Source organism: Poecilia mexicana, unplaced genomic scaffold (assembly GCF_051168715.1).
Source record: "Poecilia mexicana isolate PSO_F unplaced genomic scaffold, ASM5116871v1 scaffold_2, whole genome shotgun sequence".
Taxonomy (NCBI): domain Eukaryota; kingdom Metazoa; phylum Chordata; class Actinopteri; order Cyprinodontiformes; family Poeciliidae; genus Poecilia; species Poecilia mexicana.
The window spans coordinates 14946450-14961230 of NW_028263371.1; the positions used below are offsets into that span (position 1 = coordinate 14946450).

General features: G+C 40.2%; 1 protein-coding gene across 1 annotated transcript in view; it reads left to right on the top strand.

The window, feature by feature from the left end:
* Positions 1-14281, top strand: part of LOC106927248 (abl interactor 2-like) — a 34197-nt gene extending 19916 nt beyond the window's left edge. The window contains exons 4-11 of the mRNA XM_088011715.1: positions 580-683; positions 4052-4207; positions 6789-6913; positions 7945-8271; positions 9086-9244; positions 10001-10086; positions 10190-10385; positions 11009-14281. Coding sequence (XP_087867841.1) covers positions 580-683; positions 4052-4207; positions 6789-6913; positions 7945-8271; positions 9086-9244; positions 10001-10086; positions 10190-10385; positions 11009-11184 — 1329 coding nt within the window. The 3' untranslated portion in view covers positions 11185-14281. The remainder of the gene's footprint in view (positions 1-579; positions 684-4051; positions 4208-6788; positions 6914-7944; positions 8272-9085; positions 9245-10000; positions 10087-10189; positions 10386-11008) is intronic.
* Positions 14282-14781: the final 500 nt, after the last annotated feature.

Sequence of the window (14781 nt, forward strand, 5' to 3'; positions counted from 1 at the left end):
CTTAGATAAAAATGTCTTCTGTCTCCTTTTCCTCCTGTTCCATCTGCTGTCACTGATGTGTTAAGTGGTTGATGAGGTTCAAGGTAAGAATCTGCAACACACCTACACACAGCACAGAGAAAATGCATCTATGTGTCTTACCTGGAGATGGTAGAGGATGTTAAAAGCAAAAAGGAAGAAGTGCTGCTTTATTTTATACTCGATAATGTCTGATGGTCATTCAGAACAAATTGTGGCTTTTTTACCTCTATTCGAAACGTCTTTTATTTAAACTGGTATACAAATACGGATGTTGAGATTCTTCTTCTTGTAGTATTTTCCATCTCGACAACCGAGAGATGTTACTATACTGGCATAAACTTGACGCTAACCAAGGAAATGTCACACGGTGGTCCAGAAAAGTATTAAACTTCTGGGACTTCTTTGCGTTTTTCAAATGTCAAAATGTTTTGTTGGGATTTTCTTTGGGAGACGAAGACAAAGTGGTGTATAATTTTGAGTTTTAAAAGAGATTTAGATTATAATAAAACAAAATCTGTCCATACTAAGTAGTTTTGATAGAGAGCGTTTATTTCTCAGGTAAATGGGCAGCAGAGTCTGAAACTTGGAGGAGGTCTGTCCCGGACTAACCCCCCGACCCAGAAACCACCCAGCCCTCCAAGAGCGGGGAAAGGAATCTTGGGGTATGTACACCTACTTTCACTTTGTTTACTCTCATCTGATGTAATTTCCATACTCTCCTGTAAATTATTCAACTTTGTGACTCTTTTCGTGCTCTGGAAGACACATGGTTAAAGTCGGATGAGACGGTCAACTTCTCTTGTGTTTTTCTTTGGAAATCTCTTAGAAACAGGCTGCAGCTTGCGCATATTTAAATCTCTCGTGAAAAGACGGGGTCCTGTGACGAGGTTATTACAGATTTGAGCTGGCAGAGGGAAATCACACACACCCACACACACTTGTACAGAAATGCAGCGCTCTGAGGAATGACGTCATCTGTTGTGAGAGCTTGTTGTGTTCTTTGCCCTTAAACATCTAGGTCACCAAGCTGTTTTTATCCATCTTTTGGTCTTTTCTCTACCTGTATTTTACTCCCCTTTCTCCTACACTATAATTGTATTTTTTTTATGTCCTACAGTTGTTCCCTCTTCTTTTATCCACTTTTGTCTGCATCTGTCACTTTAGAAGTGGATATAATTGTTGACTCTTCCAAGCTAACTGCTACTCTGACCGAGGAAACAAAAAACCCTCATTTTCCTCTTTTGAATCAAACCAAACCTCAAACATTGGAGCAAAAGCTGCATCTTGGTGTGTCGTTCAGTGTCACATTTCATCACACTGCCACCCAGACTCAATATATGATTCATATACCAACTTGGACACTCTTCATTTGGGAATTGTGACATTGTTTTCACTGTCTGTCTTTTTTTATGTTACCACCCTCCTTCAGGTCCTTTGTTTCTGTATGTTCTCACTGACAGTCAGACTGCTAAGCTAGATGGAGACGCACATTGTTGTATTGTTCAACTCGCGTCAAAAAAATACACCACAATTATGAGAAACAACTCAGGCTGGCGGCGTCTGGTGGGCATTTAAACCAGCAGCCGTAGCTTTGTTTTACCAGCAGGGCCCTGAAAAACTATCCATCCAACATTTTACCAGATTCTTTTGCAGCTCCAGCTGTTTTGTTGGGGTCATTAAATTACACACAGATTTCTGAAGCCAGTTGGTTTCACTGAACTTTATTTATCAGATCAGAGAGTGTTGAAGACAAATGTATACCTCAGTTTTCAGGTTTTAATATGTAAGATATTCCTTAAGCTATACATTGTTTTTGTTCTTTAAAGCTGGAGAATGTAACTTTTATAAAAATATGGTTTGTCTTTTTACGTATTTGTTAAAACTGTCACACAGTAGAACATGAGGCATTTTTTCCGTGACAAAATCGAGCTTTCTCCCTGCAGTTCTACTGCCATCTATAGAAATGCACCACTCCCAGTCAGAAACAACCAATCAGAGACAGGAGAAGGGTCTTAGCGCTGTCAATCAAGCTTGTGTATACCCTGCTACACACCCTCTCCCATTGTCTCTGTTCCCCAGAGCAGAGCCTGCTGTGAATGCTAAGACTAGTTAGCATTAGATGACGGCTGATAAACGGCTTTCCTGTAACGTAAAGTTGTTTCCCCATCATTAGCACCTTTAGCACTGTGTACACGAGGTTGATTGACAGTGTTAAGACCCTCCTTCTGACTCTGATTGGTTGTTTCTGATTGGTTGCGTTGGATTTCTGCAGACGGCAATAGAACAAGGAGAGGGAAGAAGGAGCTTGATTTTTTTCACAGGTTATCTAATACTTCAGCGCATAGTGAGAGCTCTATCAAGTTACATACTGCAGTTTTAAAGGTTGTGATTGTAATATGGCAGAGTGTGAAAAACTGTATGCATATGGAGCTAGGTAGGCTGAGCTGCCAGAGTCAGCGGGCGTCTCCTCTTGTCTCTCTCTATGTTCCTTCCAGTTTCCTGTAACCTGCTGATCAACCGGCTGTTTCACCCTCAATCGACAGAGTTAGTGGTTAAATAATAGCATAACAGCAGAACCTTTAAACCAGTACGCCCCGATAAGGGTTGTGTTGGTGTTTCGTGTTGTGAAAATGGAGGTAATCTCCAGCTTTCTGTCCAGCAACACCTCTCCATCTTCATTCACTGTTTGATCCAAAGTGCGGTTTCTCGGAGCGGCGAACAGAAGCAGCTTAGCGGTTGGTGATAACCGTGCCAACGAGCCTGCCTCTCTGAATCCTCCCCATAGACAGGCAGGGAGCGGACAACCGCACAGCAGAAAGTCGGCGACACGCTGCCGACAAACCGCTCCTTCTGACAGCACACACACTTTTCTTTTTTTTTTTTTCTTCCCCGCATTAACTAACTACCGAGAGGAACATTGAGTCATTTTTGTACATTCTGCATTCGTTCTGTTCCAGTGAAAAAGCTCCATTCAGCCAGGATTAAAAAAAACTTGGTGAGCTCCAGAGATCTAGAATAGAGACACCCACATGGCTGCTTCGACATTGTAGCAGATAGATGTTTCTTATCCTGCCTGAGAAACGCTCCATTCATCACCAGCTTTTACTTCGGCTAACAATGAGTCCTTTTGTTTGGCCTCGTGTTTGTTCAACCGTGGGTGCAGAGTTTTTAACGGACTCTGTGCTCATTATGTCTTGAAATTGTTTCCTTTTTCATTTTTAATTGTGCCTTCTGAGTTTATATTGATGCCTAACTTAGATTTATTTGGGGGGGAGTGGGAGGTTCAACGTGGGAGATTGGTTTTTATTGTGAATGTGTCATTAAATTTTGGAGTCTTTTTGTTCTGCTTTTATGTCCTACATTTCTACAGTTCTGCTGTGCTGCAGGAGTAATTGTCTAAAAATACATCCCCACCTTTAAACTTGGCTTGACTTTTCTTTTACAGCAAGAGAGAGTCAGTTTCATTCTGCTGTAGTTATTATTACCATGACTATTAAACAGCAGGAGCTGTTACAGCTAAATACTTACTACAACTTTTTAAGGGTAAAAAAAAAACAGTGTTTTGCAGCGCCCCCTTGTGGTTTCTTAACAGGATATGTTGGTGTCAAACTCGAGGCTCGTGGGCCAAATGTGGCCCTCTAGAGTCCATATACCAAATTGTATCGATCAATCCCACCGTTTTTTTGCGATTCCTTGAAAATTCACACAAAATCAACAGATCTCTGCAGTTTTTTTGCACTATTGCATAATAGTGCATAACTATGCAATAGTGCAATATCACTAAAACACAAGATGTTTGATACTATTTAATTTTAATTTTTAATTTTTGAACTTACTGCTATTTATTAATATTTGAACAGTTTGTTAATGTGTTTTATCAGTACACTTTGGCACCACCGGCCCTTTAAGAACATGATCTTGACATGGCCCAAAATGAAAAAGAGTTTGACGCAGTGGGACAGACGACCAGCGCTGCAGGTCTGTCTTCCTGTGCGAACCTCTTCCTCACCTTTACGTCTTGCACGTACAGGCACAAGAACTCCCCCTACAGGACACTGGAGCCGGTGCGCCCTCCCGTCGTGCCCAACGATTACGCCTCCAGCCCGACGAGAAACAATGCGGGTGCTGGACAGCTGCCGAGTCCGGTCCGCACCGCCACCCTGAACCAGCGACCCCGAACGTACAGGTAGTCGGGTCAGAGTTCAGACGGGTCTGAAAGAACAGTGTTTCTGACACGCTGCCTCTGCTCTTGCTCTACTAATCAGTTCTTTCAAACTCAAAACTCCTGATGTTCAACACAGTGACGTTCAGTTTGGAAGCAGAGATTTAGAGATGGTTGTGCTTTTATTTTAGGCAGAATTTATTTTAGTCATAAAAAGTGACTTGCAGTATTTTGGAGCATATCCTCAAAAGTACATTTATTTCTTAAATTCAGCTTATTTTATATACATTACGCACAGAGGAAATACTACAAGCAATTATTTATGTTAATTTTGATAATTTTAGTTTTCTGCTAATGAAAACCCGTAATTCAGTTTCTTGGGGACTGAATATAATCACTGATTCAGCTCATTTATTACGATCAGGGTTGGACCGATAAATCAGACGACCGATAAATCCACCTCTGTTAACGATCACCCGACTGTTGCCAACTCAGCAATTGTGTTGCTATATTTAGTGACATTTCAAATAAAAAACATAGGTGTCGACCTAATTGGAATCGGCAGGTCAGACTTTTTAAAGATCGGTAATCGACGATCGGCCAGAAAACTGCAGTCGGTTCATCCCTAATTCCAATGCACTGTAAGCTGGTGCAGTATTCCCAAACTAAACTGGCATGTGTTGAATAAAACATTTTGATAACTTTCTGCTTCACCTGAAACTAAATGTTGCCTTTTAATTCATCTTTCTTAGCACCTTTCACGTTTTTACGCCTCAGTTCCTCCATTTACAGCTGAGCTATCCAGTTAGCGCTTTCACTGAGCATGAGCAAACATTTTGAGTTTAACACATTCACATTTTTCTGGACACATTTTATCAGAAACTTTGCAGCCACTGCAGTCGTAATCTGTTTGTAAGTGGTTGAAACAAATAACGCTAACATGTGGACAGATCTAGAAAAGCTAATTATTCATCCACTTTTAGGATACAGAATCTGACCCAAAGACATTTTACAGAAAGCCTGGAGACTCCTGTAAATGTTCACATCATCTTTGCTCATGACTTCTCCGTCTTCCTGTAGGATTTTGCTTTCGGCTTGGTTTCATCACTCCGTGCCACGGCTTGCTTCTTGGCTTGTCTAAAACCTGCTGCTGTTCTCTCTGCTTCTTTTGCTTCTGGTTTTTTATATGCAAAGTTTTTTGTGTTTAAATGTCATCTTGTGCTAACCATCTGCTTACATCCAACTAACTGAGTTTCTTTGTTTCTGTGGATTCATCTTCAGTTGTGCATTTATTCAATCTCATTGATTGTTTTCCTCAATTCTAGCAGGAAACATATTTTGTTTAGTCCTTTATAGTTAGAGCAGAAAAGAAGTGCCTTGATTTTGGAAGCAGTTGTCAAAAGGAAAACTATAATTAAATTTCTGGCACTTTTGTAGAGAGAACTATTATGGGTTTTCTTTATTTTAAGCCAGTGGATTGTGTTGAAACAAGTACCACAAAGACTTGGTTTTTTTCTGTTTGTTGTGTTTTTACATCGTCATCCTTTAGAATGACATGTCCGGATGAAGGATGGGGTTTTTATTTGTTTCCAAGTTCAACGCTAAAAGAATTCAAAGAAACTTCCTCTGGAATTTGAAACTCAGATGGAAATGTTTTTCATTTGTTTGAACGGTAGCGTTAGCTGCTGGGCTTGTCCTGATGCTCTAACATGGTTATTTTAAACGAAGCAGAAAATTCAATTTTAAAGTTTCGCCTCCAACATAAAACAAAAGTCTTTAGTCAGAGGCCACCTGAGATTTGTTGCAAGACTGACTGCTACTGGAAATTCACAACAAGATACTTTGATGTGAGTTATGACATTTCCCTTTGGAATACATAAAGTATTTTAGTGTTAAAATGACTTTACGTCTCAGTTAATTGTTAGATATTTTATTATATGTTTGGTAAAGAGTTGACACCACATAGAGCAATGCAGAGGTTTGAGAACATCTAGAAATAAAACTTGCCACGTTTTACAAAGTGCATCTTAGTGTAAAAGTTATTTTTATCTGATTCTCTGGTTATTTTTCTTCCTTTGTATATTTATTAGATGTAAATAGTTGTCAGCTCTTCTTCCCATACGATCAACACATTCTTTCATCCTCCAGCTTTGAACCAATCAGATTGCATGTTCTTGTCTGCTTGTTGCTTCATTTCTTCTTTGCTGCCATGAACCTGAACCTGCTACTGCTGGACTTCCTCTCTACAGGCTTCTGTTTGTCATCCTGCCTCCATCGCCATGCCGACTGTCTAAGGACGTGCAGTTTTTACTGCTTTATGTCCTGTCTGCAACCTTTTTTGAGAAACTTCACATCGCTAAAAAGATTAGCAGTTTTTAATAAGCAAAAATTTTGATTCCAGTTCAAATTAGTGGATTAGTTTCACGTATTTTGTCCGTTCTGCAGCTGGAACACACCCGTCTCCACAGCACTGATCTTCCTCTGTTTGCATGTGCATTTGTGTGTGTGTGTGTGTGTGTGTGTGTGTGTGTGCGTGTGCGTGTGCGTGTGCGTGTGCGTGCGTGTGCGTGTGTGTGTGTGTGTGTGTGTGTGTGCGCGTGCGCAGTGGCAGCAGCGGAGGCAGTCACCCCAGCAGCAGCAGTCGCAGCAGCAGCAGGGAGAACAGTGGCAGCGGCAGTGTGGGCGTTCCCATCGCCGTGCCAACGCCGTCGCCGCCCTCCACCTTCCCAGGTAACACGACACCTGCTTAATGTCACAGCTGTATGGGACGATGTGTAGCTGAACTGGGCTGAAACCATTAATCGGATTAATCGTGATGAAACGATTGATAAAATAACCATCAACTAATTTAGTAATGGATTAATCGTCTACTGGAGTAGACTTGAAAAAGGCTATTTTCTGAAAGAATAACATACTCAAAGCAGCAACTAAGGTAAAACTGTACAAATATATACATGTATGCATTTTGAATTTAAGATTAAAAAACAACAGTGTTTATATGTTCTACCCAGAACAGTTTTTGCTGCCTCACCCCAAAAAATCTGTTATGAAGTGTATTATTATGTTGTGCTTCCTTGTTTGAATTGTAAATTTAACAATCATTTTTTCACCAAAATAATTAGCTTTTATTTTCTTCAAAAGAAAAATCAGTAAATTAACACCAAACCAAAAGAGTAAATCTTTCAATGGGAGAAATAATCAAAGATTGAAATTCTATAATTCTGTCCTACCTGGAAGAAGAATCAAACCAGTTGACAAGGGGCTCTACCGCCCCCTAAGGGTCACTGGCAGCTCAATGCTACATGGAGAACTATAATAAAAAATGATCTTTGCCCTTCTGCCCAGACCCAGTTTACATCCCCTACATCTTTATCCTTAAGGACAAGCAAACAGATTTCTCTGTGTAATAATCTACAGGTTCTGTAGTTGGAGTATCTATGCATAAGATCTGTCTGAGTCACTCTCAGATATCATTGTGTTCTAATACTAAATCACTTCTAACATACCCTTACTTGCTAGCTAGCTAGCTTCTTTGCATCTATCATGGATTCCTGCTAATGTATCACCAGTTGGCTGGACAAAGTTTGTCCAGCCAACTGGTGGAGATGCAGCTCTTAAATTTCATTCCTAATGGTATTAAAAGGTCTTAAATTTGAGTTGGTGAAACCTATAGAAACCCAGTCTTTATTCTTCCATCACTCCCTTCTTTAACCTTCTTTCCTAACTGGCTCCTCTTTCTCTTCCTTCTCCTCTTCCCCAAGTCTCCCCGACTGCTGGACCGTCCAGCTCTTCCTCCACAGCTCCAAACTCCTCCCCTTCTCCCTCGCCAACTCCTTCCTCTTTCTCCTCTTCCTCCTCCACCACCACCTTAACCCAGCCTAACGCGCCCCTACCACCAAACTCACCCGCACACCAAGCCGACTCGTCTCCTCACACAAGCTCCCAAACAAACGTACTGAACACCAACACCTCCCCGCCTTCTAACCCTTCTCCCAGCACCTCTGAAGGCCAGTCCCAGCTGTCTTCTCTTCCTCTTCCTGCTCCTCCTCCTCCTCCTTCACTCTCCTCCTCTTCATCACCTGCTGAAGGTGAGTGTGTCCCAGAACACTTCAGTGGCCCAAACCCAAGTCTTTTAAAGGGTGTTTTCATACCTGATAGTCCGGTAGACTCGGTTCATTTCAACACCAAAAATGCAACATTTATTGGATTTTCAGATGTCGAACGAACTAAACCCTTTGAAAAAGCCTGTTCCCCTCCCCACCTGTGGGGGCGCTGCACCGAGAACCACTGAAGGACACAACACTAGTGGAGTGCAACTTCCTTCTTTGTAAAATGTTGACAAAAATAGAGTGGTCTCTTTTCTCATTGGTAAAAGACCACAAACTATTTCTCCTGCTAGTGCTAGACTCACGCCTTTGTTTTGGTTTTATTTACCCAGAATGCCCTGCTTTTTAGACCACTTCTTGCTCTTGGAGCAGTCTCCGGTTTGCTTGGCATTTGAACCGTACCAGAGTTCACTTCAACCGAACCGAGACAAAGTATTTTTTGGTCCTCATTAGAGTTTAATTAGTTCACACCTTCCCAGACAAACCGGACTTTCTAGACAAACAAACTAGAGTTTGATTAAAGTGGACTAATGCACCCTTAGTTTGTTCTCTGGCTCTTCACATCCATTGTCATTAAGAGAGACAGCAGATAAAATGTGACCCTTTTGTTGCCTTTTTCCCCCTCATAAGTTTCCTACACATCTTTGAATAAGAACTGTGTGTAGTTGCTCTCACTACCAGAAGAGGGAGACAAAGCTTGTTTAATCCACTCCAGCTTCCTTTAAATAAGTATGAAATGAAAGTTTCCCTCAACTTTTCTAAAGATTTGTAACAGAGTTCCTCTCTGCTACGTCAGGCCCCTTCGTCCCCCAGTTCTACAGCATGAACCGGCCCCAGCCTCGACAACAGACCCCACAGGTGGGGGGGTCACTTCCATACCGCCGACCCCCTTCTGTGACTGGTCAGCCGATTGCCAACCACGTCAACGGAGGACCCTACTACACCCAGAGCCCAGGTCAGCCTTTCACTGGAGGCAACACTCGAGTTTACTTATCGCTGAAAATGTGACAGAAGGATGTCTTTGAACCCTCATTTTGGCAGTTTATAAACACTGATTCTGTATAAATTAAGTCCTGATAAAGCAAAAGTCTAATTTTTTAGACCACTTTACGCAATTACAGGTGAAACCAGAAGTTTACATACAGCTACTAAAAAGACACACACACCTTTATCTCACTGTCTGAGGTTAAACCAGACCAAACTTCTCTTGCTTTGGGTCAGTTAGAAAGGTGTATGTAAACTTCTGATTTCAACAATATAAACACAAAAGTCAATGAGAAATTTCTGGTTTTAGCTTCGTGGTAAATTTGATTTACTGATAAAGTCGGAGCTCAGATTTGGGAATGACATCACTCCAGAGTCGAGAGTTTTCTAGTTGGACGTTAGAAAAGCAGCAGGTTCTGTGTTTTGGTGTTTTTTACTAGTTTAGCTTTTCAAATACTAAAGGGACATTTTCAAGAGTAAAACCTGTGAGGAGTTGTATTAAATACTGTGTATATATACAACCAGTTTTCATGTGCGCAGTAGCCATATTGGATTCTGAACTTGGGGATGGTTTCTGCGATACTAACTTTTGCCAGTCAGAATTATAATTTCAAATGGGCATTTTTGTTTTATTTCCAACTGCATACTGGATTTGAAATGACTAAATCCTCTCATCAGTTTCACACTGGTAGTCTGAAGTCCTAAGTGACTCCTGATGTGTTTGCAGCCTCCCCTCCGCCCCCATCGCTCCTGCAGTTCACCCCTCAGCTGCCTCTGATGGGTTTCGTTGCTCGAGTTCAAGAATCCAGTGAGTCTAAAACTGTTGAGTTTTGGTTGTTTCACAAATGAACCGACATGAACCGGCTTGTGTTTGTTCACTAATGCTGATGGTTATTCGTTTATTCTGTAAAACATCGCTTCACCAACAGTTACAGATGCTCCTCCTCCTCCTCAACCGTCAGCAGACACGCCTTCGGGGCCCGATGAGACTCCGTCCACCCCAAAACCTTCAGAAGACGGACACGGTGAGGAAGACTCTAAAGTAGTGGAGTACAGCGATCCGTACGCTGAAGAGGACCCGCCGTGGGCCCCCAGGAGCTACATGGAGAAAGGTACGTCACAGAAACACACTCAGGTTTGGGATTTCATTCCTGTTGGGACTACTTTGTCACATTAGCCATAAATCCCATTTTACAGCAGAGTTATACTTTTACCATCATCACCATCTTTTTATTCTTCTATAGAATTATTTTCAACAAAGTGGATTGAACACAAGTAGCTTTTTTTTTTTTTACCGACAGTAGCTGCATTTCCATTGATCATATAACTGCGCAAAATGGAATTATAAAAAGAAATTGGCTTAGTGGAAACATGGAAATAAAAAAAAAAAGATAGTTTTTCAATACAAAGTTCTCGTCACGTGACTTATGTGATGCAAAACATCACATTTCACCAGTCATGTTATGACTGGTGAAAATGACGTCAACAGGAAGTGATAGGAGGCTGACGGCACGGCATGTTTTGGTAATGACTTAAAATGTGAACAAGCTTATCCAAGTGGGATTTTATTTGCGTTTCTTATTTAATAGAAACACCACAATTGCGTGATTGCGTTTCTTTTCCAACATGAGCGGAATGTCGACAAAGTTTCCCACAGATTTGTAACAGAAACGCAGCTACTGCGACAGTACAAAACCTATTTACTTGACGTTTTTTTTTTTGTGTCGCCCTCCAGTGGTGGCTGTGTATGATTACACCGCAGACAAGGAGGACGAGCTTTCCTTTCAGGAAGGAGCGATCATTTATGTTGTCAAAAAGAACGAGGACGGATGGTTCGAAGGGGTGATGAACGCCACCACCGGCCTCTTCCCAGGAAACTACGTAGAGTCCATCATGCACTACGCCGACTGAGACCGCCTGAGTCTCGCTCACAGGTGGAGATCATTTAATCTGCGGCTCACCTGCTTCGAGCAGTGAAGGTGAACTTTGGTCTGCTTTTTATATGTTCCTCCTTTGGGTTCAAACTATTCAATTCAGTTGGATATTCTGATTATTTATTGGACTGGGTTTTTGTTGGCTTGTTTATAAAGTGTTTTAATCTCCCAGATTATGTCCAAAATGATTCTGTGCGCTCCATTTATCTCGGGTGAATTTCAGGTGATTTGCTGGTCATGTTTTACTAATAAATTAATAATTTGCTTATACACAACATGTTTTAGCTGTGAGTAAATCCATTCATCAGAATGCTGTTTCTTCATTCGGTGTAAGTGTAGAAAGAAGCGTTTTGGGCGCACGGACGCCACCAGAATGTTTCCAGAAAGTTCCTTCTGCAAATACAAGCATGGTAACAAAAGATAGCGAGAAGGCAGTGTGGAAGTACTCCTGAGAAAACTCTACTTTTTATTCAACGTTTCCCCGTTATATTGGTTATAAATCAGTGTGGAATTAGAGGAATAGATACAAATGGCAAAAAAAATCTTGTTGGCCTTTCCAAAAGTTGCATACTGTGCCTTGCAAAATTATTCATGAACTTTTTCACATTTTGTCTCGTTTCAACCACAATCCTCATTGTCTTTTTGTTTAGATTTTACTTCATAGACAAACAAAACGTAACGTGTAATTGTGAAGTGTGATCGACTTACCCTGCTGCACTTTTCCTTTTCTATTTAGGTCTAAAAGTAAAAGTTTGCACCTGTTCGGTCATTGAGTTCTTAACTCTTTAGTCTGATGAGGCTGAAACAGCAGAGCTGTTTGCTGGACTTTTTGAAGGTGTGTGAGGATCTGTTTAGTTTGTGTCAGATTTATGTTTCCTCAGTATTAACTTTCTAATGTAACTTTACCATATGTTTTTTTTTATTTTTGTTTTTTTATTTTATTTTTTTTGCATTTTGCCATGAGGAGAGTAAGTGCCAAAGGAAAATATATTTAATTACTATTTTTATGGGGTTTTTTTTGACTTGTGATTATTGAAATCAGGAAGATTTTACCAGCTGAATCAGTGACAAAATGATTCCTTTTTTTTTCAATTTCCACTGACTAAGGTTATTTTAACTTATATTTTAAATAATGATTGAAAAACACATTAGATCTTATAAAGAGGACCTCATTTAAAAATTATGGGATTCCATTTTTTTCTTCCTCATCTTCCCTCCAACTTTCTGAGGCTCTCTTAGCGCCCCCTGGCGGGACACACTTTAAAAACGCTGGTTTACAGTACTGACCGTTATGACGGTGTTTTAGGGCCAAGATGGATAGAAAACAGTGCATTTGGCCAAAAAAAAATCTGACATTTGAGATTAATCTCAGAAATTTTCTACTAAAACTTTTTAAATTTCTGAGTTTGAAAACGTCGAAAATCAGCTTTAAAAAAAATCTAAAAATTTGATTCATTTAAAAGAAATTCTAGAAAAAAACTAGGAAATTTTTGAGTTTCAAACGTTGAAAAATTTCTACTTTTGATGCCCAGAAAATTTCCAAAAAGTCAAAAATGTTTGAGTTTTGAAACTCAGAGAAACATTCTCTGAGATTAAGCTCAAAATGTCTGAGTTTTTTGACAGGAATCTACTCCTCCCTTTTTCTACATACAACAGCCCTAATACTATCATAGACCATCCAATAGATAAAATCACAGAAAACAACTCATTTCTCTTTTTGTTGTAGGACGCCCTGTTGGACTAGTCCTCTGTGTAATAATGACAACACACACTTCAAATAAGCAAACACTTCCAGCACTTCTTACAATAAGGTTCCCTCACACACTACAAAGCAGAAAAGCACTAAAACAATAAAATACTCAAAGTGGGGAACCTCCCTTTACCTTTACACACTGCACATGGAGAAAGCAACCGTTTTAGTTTTTCTTATTGCAATAAATCAAAACATGTGAGCCCAGATTGCAATCCGCTGTCAGGCTAACAGCAAATCAGAAACCTTTGGTGATGGATGGCCATGTTTCAGACTCTGAGCCGCCCCCGTCTTTGTGGTTGTGAAGTGAACCCAAACAGTTTGCCAGGTGGAGATTCTGAACCTGTCGCCAGTTTTAAAGTTTACAGCGTGACTGTCTGCATGCCTGATATATATATACATATATATAACTGACACATGTATTTACTATTTTATTTCATAATATCTGTCTTTGTAGTGGGTTTTTTTTAAAGCTGTTTTACCGCCTTGTTTTATTGTCTGGTTCTTCATCTGAAGCGTTCTGTTGTTGTGTGTTTTGTTTCCGTGCCGGCCCTTTAACAGCACTGCGGAGGGTTTGGACTTTGCAGCGTATCAAAGATGGAGGCGGATATTTTGTGCCAAATGTACGTTTGTGTGTGACGTGAATGCAGGTGTCTGTGTGTGGATCAGAACCAAACTTGTGAAGATGGACCTTTTTAAAAACAATGTATCCCTGTGAAGTGTTTCAAGAGGCATTTTAAAGGGAAACTAGAAAAGATTACTTTAAATATCTATGAGAATCTGTGCACATTGTGACATCACAGTGTCAGAAGGAGAGCTTATCTTGGCAACTGTGCTTTTCCTGCAGCATCCCTTTAAAGAAAATGCCGACGGAGAAATTAGCTGTGAAACGTTACAGACTCCTTCAACAAATCGGATGTTCCAAAGTAACATGTTTTATCTTTGAAATGTTTCCCAGGATCTCAATAATCATATTTTAGCCTGTGTATGTTATTTTTTGTATCAACACTAAGCACAATTTCTTTGTGATTTGAAGCATTTTTGAGGAGATTTTTTTTTTTTTTTTTTGATGTGCACTCACATTTTGTAGAAGACTAAATTTGAACTGAGATGAAAAAATATAAATATTTTTGCTTCGTGTCTTTGTTCCTTGTTTTGTTTTTTGGAGGGTTTCTTTGTTACGTGTTTTCCGTGGTGTTCCTGCATCTTCCTAGTGCAACGTGTTCTCCGGACAAGCTTTCTGATTTCAAAACGGAATCTGAGCACACTCCTGTTTTGTAAGACAGAAAACAAAAGGAAATTACTAATAAATGTTTTAACATCCTTCCTCTTTTCTTGTCTCTTTCTCACACATTTACTGTCAGAAAATAAACTATTATTTATTTCTGCTGATACAGTCAGGATCCACTCAGTATCAGTAAACTCGTCAGGTTTAGTTTGTCACCTAAAGAGCAATGGGTCTTGGTCACTTTTTCTGATTTATTTGCCATTTTGTTGTAAATAATCACCTTTTCTTTTTTCTTTTTTTTTATCCAAATGGCTTCTACAGAGGACTACACTTATATTATGTTTATTCTATTACAGAAAATTGCTCAAGTTTCGGTTATTTAGGGAAGTTAGCTGCTAGACCACCTTCTAGCAGCGTGTTGTCGGTTAGCACACGCTAGCTTGGATAGTGCTTCACTCCATAAGTTGAGGATCCAAAGGTTGAGTTGAGTTTTAAATTGATCTGGTTCACTATAATTGATTGTAGGTTTGGATTTAGACGCCAAAACAGAATAAAAGGTACTTTAACAAAGTGGTACTTCCTGGGCGTCCAGGAAG